Below are 12,995 nucleotides of genomic sequence, written 5' to 3' on the forward strand. Positions count from 1 at the left end.
TGACAAAAATCCATTTATGGAAAACACCATTAATCCTTTGCAGTCAGGTCATGGATCAAAGGCCATGCTAACACATTAGTTTACCTGCATTCAAAATTTTATTGAACTACTATTTATATCAGTAAGTTTGGTATCAAACTGTATGTCATACATTCTTCAATTTCTTAATTTAAAAATAAACATTAAAAAACACAATTAAACATCTATTTTTGAGTGTCACATGATACATTTAATGCAGCACTGGTTCAAATTAGATTCTGTGACATGAAAATTCTAAATCTACAGTTTTATACAAATTAAGAACTCAACTTACTAATACTGACAAGCTAGAATATAAACTAAGAATTTCATATCTTAATTTTGATGAGATACAGCTTATGTACTTAGTCAAACACAATGGCCCACTCAGCTCTTTCCATTTTTGAAAATTGTCCCTTTCATATATTTACTTCAATATATGACATGTAAATAGCTATTCAAAAGCTTAAAATATCCCCATAGTGGTTTTCTCAACCATTTTAATGTGTTAGAAGGCCTCCTAATTTTTCTGAGCTGAGATTAAGGTGGAAGGTTGCATCTTCAAAAATATGAAATTTCATATCTTTTAGACCAAAATACAGCTTACGTACCAAGCTAGATAAATTATAGTCAAATTCTATAGTTATTTGCTTTACTTCTTTATTAATTATTCTATATTTTAAGAAAAATAAGTTTAATAACTTATTTCTAAATGGTTGGTAAAAATCTATGTACATATAGAATGTAAAATAATTGAAATGTGAGTGTATAATACAAAACACTAGTCTACTAAACAAATGCCAAGACAGAGTCACTTTGTAAAGACTAAAGGTCAGTTTTACACCACTGGATACAACAGCATCAGTGTACATGTGCCACATCATTCTAACTTCTTTATTGTTAGCCAAGCATAGCTGAAAGGTCAATACACTAAAAATAATAAACATATATAAATGCATAATGTTTTGAGATCAAAACTATTTAGACTTAAGACTTATATTTTTGTTATAATCTGTTGTCATTCTAGAATAAAAGAAGTATAATTTACATTTATTTTATAACTTTTATGACGGTTATGAGGTCAGTCAATTCTACTAAACCCATACATTCATAAGTGAAAATGGCAGATAAAGTTTTTAAGAAACATTTCATAATGATCTGGACATTATAAAGAATTTGCATGTGAAATACTTTTGATGCATAAAAGTATTTTCAATCTTAATATGAAGACTACTTTGCATGTTGGATAGGCAACAAACAAGAAGAAAAAATAAAAGGCATGACAAAAAAAGTTTGATATTTTACAAATGAAAGCATTGCAATGTTTACTGATAATCTACCAAATTTCATGAACACATGCTTGCTAATTTAAAAGTTAAAGCATGAAAACTATTACAAGCACAAAATAGTTATAGAGTATGTCTCAGTGATTGAGCCTGTGAAGAAAAAGTTAAATCCATTGTATTTCAACTTTAAGGGTCACTCTGTTAGACCACCCCTTGAAATAGATAACAAAACTTTTGTTATGTATCATTAGCAAATTGTTTACATTACTTTAAATCTTACCTCCTCTTCTTTACAACCACCTTTTCCAATCCACTTATCTCCAATTTATTTTGACTTAAGGGCCCAAATATGAATGAGCAATTTTTGTATCCTGAAGTCTAAGAAGCTAAGTATTTCACTATAACATCACATTATATTTTATTTTGGTCCCTAAATTATGCTTGTATCCCTTAACTGGCAGAGACGAATTAACTCATACTAATGTTATTTGACCCTTTCTAAAAATGGGATGCCATTTTATCTCGTCTCATCAATTATTTCTTCCTTTTTAGCTGTTCTACGTGGAACTGAGCATTTGGTCATATGGCTGTGTAGTGGTGGTGTAACTCAACAATTTTTTTCACTGTTGAAATAATGGCATCAAACAGCCATTGTAAGTGCACAGTTGTATCAGTTTTGACTGATATTTTAGCTAATGGCTATTCATTGTTACCACTAGATTCTGAAGTTTATGCTAAGTCTGAGTTTGAGTTTGATATTGATAGTTTAGTAGAAGGTAAAAATAGTCAGACTCTGCATAAATTTCAGAATCTGATGATAACAACGAATCGTCACTAAATAATATTTCAGTCACAACTGGTGCAGCTGTGCACTTATAATGCCATTATTTCAGTGGTAAAAATCTGCTAAATTACACCACCAGTGCATAGCTATATAACCAAAATACCTGGTAAATAACAAAGAATAGTTATAAAAGAAGAAATAACTGCTAAGATGAGATAAAATGGCCTCCCAGTTTCAGAAGTGGTTAAATGACATCAGGACGAATTAACTCGTCTTCCCCAGGAGAAACACAAGATGCAGAAGCTGATTAATTACACTAGGTTTGACAGTATTTGGTTAACATAATTCCCAGCTGAGAACAAATTTAACCACTGGGTATTTTCCCAGTTAAGGGATTAATTCCAGATGTTAAGGAACTTGGCAGGTGCCAGCAATCACATCTTTACTTCTATCCCTAAGTGTCGACTTCCAAAATAACTAAAGCATTTCTAAAAACCTTTATATTTTTCTAATAAGCACAATGATAACAAATGTTTTAATGTCATACACCCAACACAGTTTGTGTTTTAAAGTTAAGCACAGAGTGGGCTGTGCTCTGTCCACCACAGGTATTAAAACTCAGTTCCTAACAATCTTAACATTATTACTCCAGTGAATTTTAAGAAGGCTTCTTCTTCCTAACCAGAACACAACTGAATTCTGAAATCACTTATTCAATACATTAGTTTGATCAATGATATATTCATATTTACTTTTTTTTAATTGTGAAACTTTACTTCTGAAACTGTGAAAACAATAAGAAAATCTGTTTTAATTTTTTTTACATGCCTGAAGAGAAAAAGTGTCTGTTAGTATATACCCTAATAAAAAATCACAACATTTTAACTCTCAAAATACTAAGTCAATCATAAAGGAATTGTCATGTCTTAATAGTAACTTTAAACAAGAGAAAATATGCCAGGTCAATTTGCTGTATAAATTTTTATAAATTTAGAGCTTTATGCTTTCATTTAAAATATGTAAAGAAACACAAAATTGTATTTAGATTTTTAAGAAAAAATCTTCCCACAGCAAGATTAGTTTTGCTATTCCATTTTGAACTTTATTTACTTTTACCTGTAAGGATAGTTTAACATGTTCTCTCTGCACAATTAGTTAAAACAATAAATACTCAACAATTTCTCACAACTTTTGTTGGATGAGATCTGACAAATCACATTTTAGTCTGTCACTCACTGAAGGATCTAAGACAATGAAAGTGGTTATAACTTAGAAAAATAGAGCATCTTCTTACAGTTCCTTCTGCTTCACAGTTTCTTTATCCTCTTTAGGTTAGATTCAAATGTTTTTGGATGATCTTTCTCTCTCTGTTCAATTTAACTTTAAAACGAAGTCCTATTATTAAACTGTTTATCCTTGAACTTAAAAGTGAAAACTGAGGATAAACATGACAGACATTATCCCAGTGAATACTGACTATTTTAGCACTGAAAACAAATCTTCTGTTTGTAAATTACTTTGAAAATAGCAAAGGACTTTCAACAAAATCTTTACAAAAATTGAAGCAAAATCTCATTTTCAAATGAAGATTACTCTGCAAGACTTTGAAAGTTTTAATAATAAATTATAGTTGAAAATAACTTTCAGTACTTGTTAACTATTTGTCAGATATCATGATAACTAAAATTTCTTAAATATATATATTTTTTATACCTGACTTAAGTTTTAGGGTTAGAATGAATAACAAAAACAGAGCATAGTTTAACTACGATAATCAAAAATAATTACATTAAGTTAAAATGTATAAGAAAAAGTTATCATTAAATTTTCAAAAAATCTATTGATATGATGCTAAACACCATATGTAAACCATGTGTTAATGTTTACAAAATAAACTCACAGAAATCAGCTACAAACCTCAAGCAAATCATCAAGAAAACTGTACGCTAGAATGTCCTGTATTTTAACTTTTCCAGTCCTCAATGGATCAAGAAAAAAGAAGAATTTCCTAACAGCAGTGCATACATAAAAAGAATGGAATGATTTCTCCAGTCCATCAAGCTGTGGAAGGGTTGGGATAAGTTCCACAATATAATTTTCCAAATCCTGGAGGTAAAAGTGTTCATACCATTATTCAAAATACAACAATAAAAAAAACTAAAAACATTAAAGTTATACATCTCCTTTATGAAAATAAACAAAGAAACAAAATACAAATAACACCATTTTGGTTCAAAATCATTAAAGGGTGTGACCTCAAATTAAATGGCCTCGTTTCGAGAGCAAAATTGACTTTCGTATTTAAAAACTTACTTAAAACTTAACTCTCTTACTCACACTTTCCCTTAAATATCCTTGTCCTGCTACATCATAAAGAGAAAGACCAATCCTTGTCTGATGTAACCATACCTTACGCATCAAGTAACTGAAGAAATGTATTACAGAAATACGCCCATATGGGTCATCTTGGAGAAGCTTGGCATATATAGTGGCTTTGAAATATTGCCTAAAATGACAAATAAAGTACAAAATTCAACTTACTTTGTTGGTTATTAATCTCACTTACTTATAAAATGAAATAGTTCTTGACTATAAACTGTCCATTAAAACTGTGCAACCAAAAACACATTGATGAAAATTAATTATAACATTATCTATTCTTACTGAGAACATTAGCATGCACAGACTAGTGGTAAGAAAAAGCTATTACTGAAAAAGAATCATCTTCAATCTTATAAGGAGTTTACAAAAAAGCATGTAAATGATACTGCAGACGTCTGGCAAAAGATTTTAAGGCCAGACAAGACAAAAAATTGTGTTTGTGTTCTTTAAATTCAAAATGTACATCTGTCACAAACCTGACACAGCGCATCAGCCAGTTAACACTATAGTAGTAGTAGCATTATGTTACAGGGATGTTTCTCATCAGCAGGGACCAGAAAGCTTGTCAGGACTGAGGGGAAGATGGATGGTATAAATTACAGGTTAATGTTAGAAGAAAACCTGCTTCAGTCAACCAGGAACCTAAAACTGGGCTGAAAATACATATTTCAAAAAGATAATGACCCAAAGCAAAAGGTTAAAGCCATATTAGTGTCAAAAGAAAAAAATGAATATCCTAGAGCAACCCAGTCAAAGTCCTATCTTGAATCCAATGGAGAATTTATGGTGAGACTTGAAGACTGCAGTCCATTAACTCCACCCAATCAACTTGTTACAATTAGAGCAATTTTACCAGGAAGAGTGAGAAAAACATTACACCATCCCATTGTGCAAAGTTTGTAGAAACCTATCCAAAAAGAATCACAGCAGTACTTGCTACCATATTTGTTTCCATCAAGTACTGACTTAGGGGGCTCAAGACTCATGCAATGAGCAAATTTCAATATATTAGGTTGAGGAATAATTTGTGAGCGTTTTTAAATAATTTCATTCAAGCATTACATGCAAGACTATACAATACTTCAATGCATGAACACATTACACCCAAAACATTTATGATACTTTATTTCATGTAATACCTAGGTATATAGTATGCATTGTTTTAAACAAAATTGCAAGAAATTAAATGCAAAAAGCAGATGGTGTCAAAAATGCTCGATTTTGTCCACTTGACATTCCATTTAATGAGCTGAAAATGAAAGCAAAAATTAAAGACATATGAAAATCAAACACACCATCTATTAGAGCAAAAAATTATCTACCAAATGACATGAAATATTTTGCAAAAGCATTTCATTTATGAATATATTTTTTAACTTGAAAAAACGCTCATGAATTATTCCTCAACCCAATATATATTTTCTTTGAATGTTTTGCTGACATTCAACCTCCTTCACACATAACAGCGTTAAGTTTGATCATTAGATGTTTTTAAAACAGAAACAAATTCATTAACATAAATTGTTTACAGTATTTGCACTTCATCAAAGCATGGCATTATTGGTAGAAGATGAATACTTTTGTAAGGCACTGCAGTTAGCATGCCCTTTCACACTAATCTTTATGCACCCATGAAGTCAAATATTTATGCATGTAAACTTCTAAGTATACATTTCAGACTACTATTTCACAAACATTATTATCCATTTTCTATGTTGTATCATGAGTAACAAAGCTATTTGAAAAACGTGTCACAACAAGAGTAAGAGCTATTCATGCACAGAAAATGTGGTTTTATATCATAATTTAAAGCTGATATGGGAGATGTTAATTTTAAATTTGTTATTAATAACAAGATCTTAAATAACCATTTATTTCTTGATAGGCATTGTTGCTAACTTTCTTTTACAAAAATAAAATGATCAGTAAATCTAGCATAAATCACTGCTTTTTAGCAAAAAGAATGCACTATTCCAAATTATTATACCCAACCATCAGTGTCTAGAAGAGCATTTAGTAAAAAGTAGCCTAGATTTAAATTAATATAGTAGTTTACAGTAGTAGGCTTAGTTAATTATTTGCTTCTGTGTAACCCTGGTAAAAATAGAAGATGGACTATATTCCAGATCTCCAGTGGTAGATGTCAAGGGTCACATGAATTATGTAATACAGAAGCTCCTTGCGAGCATACTTCATGAAATTTTTTATCATTATTATTTTTTACTATTTTACCAAATCTAGCCTTACATAACTTAAGTTTCTAGTTTTTACATTTTAGTTACTTTTGTAACAAAAGGTAAAGAATACATATGAAAAACAAGAAATACAGTACTTACCTGGGTCTCTTGCTTTTTTCCTTTCAGCTGTCAGTGAAACTTAAGCCTATTTTTTATATTACTGGTGCTGCTACATTAATTAATTTTTCTTTAATTAAATAACACACATAATAACATAAAATAATAATATACTCAAAGCAAACTATGTCCTATAACTATCATAATGTTTGTGGCTTTCTCCATGATAACAGCCTTTAAAAAATCAGCCATTTGTTGATGTGATTCTTGTAAAAAACATTTAACTAGAGGTGAAATAGACAATTCTATGTACAGAAAACAATGTAATATAATACATTGCTTGAAAGGTTAAAGCTTTTGCCTTAATATTGGTTATAAATAACATAGTATAAATTGTCAGAGAATGCTACTGGCAATTTGTGAAAGAGAGGACATAATTTCATCCAGTTACATATTCTCTCAATACAAACTCAATCCCAAGGCCTGACAACATGATTATTTTTACTTGAGCATAGTTTTAATACTATAACTTTCAATACAGTATGTGTATCTTCATAAAATCTGGCAAACGTTTAGTAAAAAAATACATGTCTCCTGTACACAGAATTGGCACTTTAATGAAGAATTTTTACTTAAGATTTGTCCATGAATATATTGAGTGTTTTTTGACCATTCCAGTGCAAAATTATTTCCATATTAAGATTCAAAATATTTTTCTTCATCTTAAATATTTGCATTACCTCTCAAAACCTCCTAAATACATTTCAAACGTTTTTTCAGTAAAACTTAACATTTCATTGCTTTTATTTTCTCTATGCTAAATTATCCTTTATTTCTTCTAGAATGACTTCAAATTGTAGCATGAAACTACATTAGTTTATCTTAAATAGCTTTAGACTTATAGCAATGTACATCTGTTTAATTGCTCTTTGTACTGTGTCTAACTACTAGTATTACCAATACAAGTCATTAACAACTTTGAAAACGTGTCTCATGTTACACTATCAAATTACATTACCCACAACTACTCCAAGCTACTGCCTTTTGAAAATATTTTACTATATTCTTATTTCACCTAATCTAACTCCAACTTATCTAAAGTTTCCTAATTTTACACTTTAGTTTCTTTTATAGTAATAAATAAAGAATATATCTAAAAAACAAGAAATAAAATACTTTCATAGCACTTCCTTTTATTTGCTGTCAATTGTTGATGACACTTAACCCTACTTTTTATACTAATTAAAGTAGTACAGTGAATAATGCATATTTAATTAAATAATGCACCAAAGAATATATAATAACATACAAAAAGTAGAAAGAATCCTTTAACTATTACAAATTCATACTAGCTAGTTGATGCATTTCCTGTGCAAGTAAAACCTGTACTGAAAGTAGCCCATACATTACATAATTCAATACAGTCAAATGAGCTAGCTACATGATTGGCAAGTAATTTATAATTCATATGACAGGATTATTAGTTAGACAGGGTTCAAACGACAAGCAAGCGATAAAATGAGGTATAAGCAGATATATACTGTTACAAGTTTAAAATTATGTAAGATAAACAAGTTTGGGTTTGTGTTACAAAATGAAGCCATTCTTCAAAGAATTCAATTTTAACTTAGATTTATTTTGTATTTTTGTATAGTGGTTATGAGGTTGGTTGTACAGTTAGAAGAGAGGACATTACAAATAGAATGTAAAATTTTACTGACAAAAACATACAAAATTTATTTAGAGGTTTTTATAAATTATTCAAATGAAACCTAACAATGTTGAGATGAAGAAGAGTATTTTTAATCATAACATGAAAATTACTTTTTTCACTACAAAAGACTTTAACTCTCAACACAACATCAGTCAATTTGGCTGACCATGTGACCACTTTGTGTTAAAAGTTTTTACAGATTTAATACTTCTAGCTTTTAATTTGGTGTTTATGTCTTCACAACATTTGACAGTCTCACAGTTAGCATCATAAGTTTTTCACATATTTTTAGTGAAGTATTTTTGATAAAATAGAATAAAGATTTGTTCATTAACATATTGAATATTTATTTTGAGTAGTACATGTGCAGAGTAATTTTTATGTTAAAATAAAAGCATCTCAGATTCTTTATGTGTACTCCCAAAAATGTATTAATTTTTTTCAGTTAAACTTTACATTTTATTTTCTCTAACCTATCTCTATATGGAATTAGTCAATCTGACTGACCTCATAATTACAAAAAAAAAAAAAAAAAATCTAAATCACCCTTTCTTTCTTTATACAATGAATTCAAATTCTAACATGAAACTACATTCATTTATTCTAAGTAACTTTAAGCTCATAACAGAATACATTCATTTATAATTAAATTCTATTGTTTTATTGCCCTTTGAACCATGTCTAACTACTACCTGTGCCATTATAAGTTGTAAATTCTTCAGGGAATATGCAGCTCACATTATACTATTGAATTACATTACTCATGAGCTAATAAGTTGTTTGCATTGTGAAACATTTTTACTATATCTATTTTACCCAATTTAATCTTAACTAATCTAAAATAATTTATATTTTTACATTCTAGTTACTTTTATAATAATAAATAAAGAATAAACACAAAATACAAAAAATAAAGTACTAACTCAATCTTTCTTTTTCTTGCTGCCAACTGTCAAGGATACTTAAGTCTAATGTTTTTACACTAGTGGTAGTAATGCACTAGATAATTTTAATTAAACAGTGCACTAAAAATATAGACTAATAACACAAAAAGAGCAGACAGTTTCCACTAATTTTTGAGAAAACATTTCTGGCTTTGTAACTATACAAAAAGAGTAATTACAAACATATTCAAGTTAGTCATTAACTTTCTTATGGAATGTAGCTTGTACTCTGAGTGGAATTGATGCTTATGCGTTCAGGACACAATGTTAATAATATGTCATGTTTGATAGATGGGTACCCTGAATTTCTAAGATTATAGATATTATAATTAAATATAAGAGAGAAATAAATCCTGAAAGAGGATGTGACAGGTGGGTATAGCAGTAAAGGTTTGATTTTTCTATTTTATTTCTCTGTATCCAAACAAAATTAAAGGCTAAAAATATTATGGTTTGTCTGAGCAATGACAATTTTACTAAGTAATTTAAGTTCAATTTTGTATCTTTTCAAGGGGCAGTGAATAAAATAGAGAAGATGCCTGAAATTATGTTATACTAATTGGTATAACATAAACAAAAAATAGTTTAAGATTTTGAATGTAAAACAGTCACACTTTGTACCATGCTCAGTAAAAGATACCTGTGGTGAGAAGGTTAATCTTTACTGAAAGCTTGCAAAATTTCTTGAAGATATACAACATAAATTATAGTACAGAAACTAAGACGGTTAAAATTTGAGGTCACAAGCTCTGCTGGTTTGACTGTTAATTTGTATATTACTTTTTCAGTTCTGATCTACACAGTTAACTTACTTTAAACTGAAAGTTATCAGTAACTTGTGCCACTAATATCAAGATGAGAAATTACTTAAAATATTATTTATTTCAGGTACTTAAACAAAGGGTCACTACACAATCCATTAGTTCAAGTACCTAATGAGGAGAGACTACTATAAACCACCTATCTGAGGAACCTAAGTACTATTTTAGTTAGCTAGGTAGGAAAAAAGTACTCAAAACCTAATCTATTTCAATTACCTGAATGATTGTGAAATACTTCCAAAATTACTAATTTCAGACAAGTGGGAAAACTGAAAACAATGTTTAATTCACATGCTTTGAGATATGCCCATACAATCTATATACAACAGAAGACAAAAAACAGCATCATTCAAGTTTTCATGTAATAATAAAAATTCTTATACTGAACTTACTTGCACTTTGGTCCTGCTTGTTGTCCAACTTTCAGAAAGTCCTTGTAATTAATCATCTGTTCACCCCCCACCAATGGTGGTGACTGGTGTTTGTCAAGCAATCCCCAAAGAGCCTGGAATTTTAACATACTGGTAATATTGGCTTTATTATATTAATTTAATATTTCATAAAAAAAACAAAAAACTCACATTATCCTTATTGTTTAATTCATTTGTTTGATACATGAAATTAAAGATAATGCAAGAAAAGTGATTTTAATAAGATTGAAAATAATTTCAGGAAAACAACTAACTTAAAACCAATATGAAATGTAATGGTATATAATTACTAAAAATCTTTATAATAATTAGTTTAAATGTTTGATAACTTGTAACTTTAAAACAAACTTTTTCATGGTTTCCTACAGTAACGTTTACTGTTTCATAAAAACTATTAATGAAATATTTTTTCTAAATATACATATATCATTTAGTCAGTCTTCGTAATAAACAAATGCAAAATGGCCAGCAACTGCCTAGTTCAGCAAGATAATTGTGTGTCGTTACACTATTCACCTAGATTAATGCATGTTCTACCTTGGCACTTTATCTAATCACCTTCATCCAATAATACTATTATTTTTTGAGACTGACCCAATCCAGTCTCTAAATCTGATTCTTAATGCGAAGGAAGGGTTCGGAGAATGTTTAGGGAGGTAAGTATTATTGAAAATATATTTTAAAGAAAATGTTAACTTTCAAAACATACATGCCTTTACTCACATTACAGCTAAAATCCAACATTGATAAAGTGGAGTGGCTGGTGAAGGCATTATACATACAGAATATATTTGTATGGATCATGAATGTGCCAATAGGTGCTTAGCCACCTAGTGGGAGATTCACACTATATACATAACAAGCATGCTCCATCATCTCTGTAGACCAGACCCCAACCAGATAGCTGAGGGCCCAATAATCAGGGTTGGAATTATAGAGCCATGGTTTCTGACATCCATGCTGGTGACTAGGGCACTTTGACAACAACACACACACACGTCAATGAGTGTGTCTGTATATATTTGTAAATGGATCCCAAACTACAGCTGTAGCTAAGAACAATACTATTATATGGATTTGATTAGCAGAAACTGCTAATCAACATTCAATTTGATTAGCAATTGGCAAATATTGCATAGCATCTTTTTTAACATTCATAATTATAAAACATTATGGCAACTACATCAAGCACTGAAAGTCTTAACTCTTTATAAAAACATCTACTAATATAAAAGACGTAAATGGTATGTTTTTATTCTAATAACACTTATTCAGCTTCAAATCCTAACATTTAAATGTACCACGCATGACATTTCATGAACAAAATAGTTCCAAATATATAAAGCAAAGCTCCGAAACTACAAATACCAAAAACACCTTAGCTGTCACGAAATAATGCAACAGCTGAATAGCTAGAAAAAGAATTGACTTGAAGATATTTAAACTGAACAATGTTGCTACAAAGTTTTTCAAATTAATCTAATTAACTTTTTTTTTTTTGTAAAACCTCACAACTCTCTTCACAACATGGTTGCCTCGGTTTTTTAAGAATAAAAGTCTAGTGACTTTTCAGCAGTAATTATCTCTCTTGCTAGAGGCATCCTTTACTATTTATCTCACAATATTGTTTAGTGAGTTACATTCATATTTTATTAAACTCCTTTTTAATTGTTCCTTATATCAATTTGAATTGCATAAAATCATAGCTAATAATCCATATGTTAATAGTATACAAGTTAAGTTTTTAATTTTATAAGGCAACATCATGAAAGATCTAAATTTCCCCTAGTGTGAGAAATATGACATTTTCTCTGTAGACAATCCCTCTTCACTAATTTATTTACTCCTCATTGAAGAAATATGAAATTTAACATAAATTACTTATAAAATACTGTCCTTGTTCAGATAAAGCTTAATTTTCACAGCCTTCAATTTTGTGTGGTCGCATAGCAATCAAATAGAAAATCAAATAGCTCTTGCCACACACTCTCTTTTCAAATTGTCAACAGTTTTCTCTTATGTTTAATAATATATGTTTAACCATTAGAAAGATGTATGGTTTTATCATACCATATTATTTTCTCCACAGATAAATGTTAATTTTTCTATCAGTACAAGCTCTGTTCCCACATGAAACACACCAAATAGTTTGAAAGAATTTGTAATGAGTCTTGTCAGACAGTTACAATACCAAAAAATTTGTAATAATTATGGGACATTATCTGCTTTTTGCACGTTATTATTCTTTGTTGTATTATTTAATTACATAAAAACTATTTAGTGCACTACTAGCATTACTATAAAAAAAATTTGGAAAGTAC

General features: G+C 29.5%; 1 protein-coding gene across 6 annotated transcripts in view; it reads right to left on the reverse strand.

The window, feature by feature from the left end:
* LOC143226067 (serine/threonine-protein phosphatase 2A regulatory subunit B'' subunit gamma-like) overlaps positions 1-12,995 on the reverse strand; it is a 55,427-nt gene that overhangs the window by 22,314 nt on the left and 20,118 nt on the right. For all 6 annotated transcript variants that reach the window (XM_076456511.1, XM_076456513.1, XM_076456516.1 and 3 more), the window contains 3 exons: positions 10,636-10,748; positions 4,426-4,594; positions 4,006-4,194 (listed from right to left, as the gene is read on the reverse strand). In XM_076456511.1, coding sequence (XP_076312626.1) covers positions 4,006-4,194; positions 4,426-4,594; positions 10,636-10,748 — 471 coding nt within the window. The remainder of the gene's footprint in view (positions 1-4,005; positions 4,195-4,425; positions 4,595-10,635; positions 10,749-12,995) is intronic.

This window comes from Tachypleus tridentatus, chromosome 9 (genome assembly GCF_004210375.1).
Source record: "Tachypleus tridentatus isolate NWPU-2018 chromosome 9, ASM421037v1, whole genome shotgun sequence".
In the NCBI taxonomy this organism is placed as follows: Eukaryota; Metazoa; Arthropoda; class Merostomata; order Xiphosura; family Limulidae; genus Tachypleus; species Tachypleus tridentatus.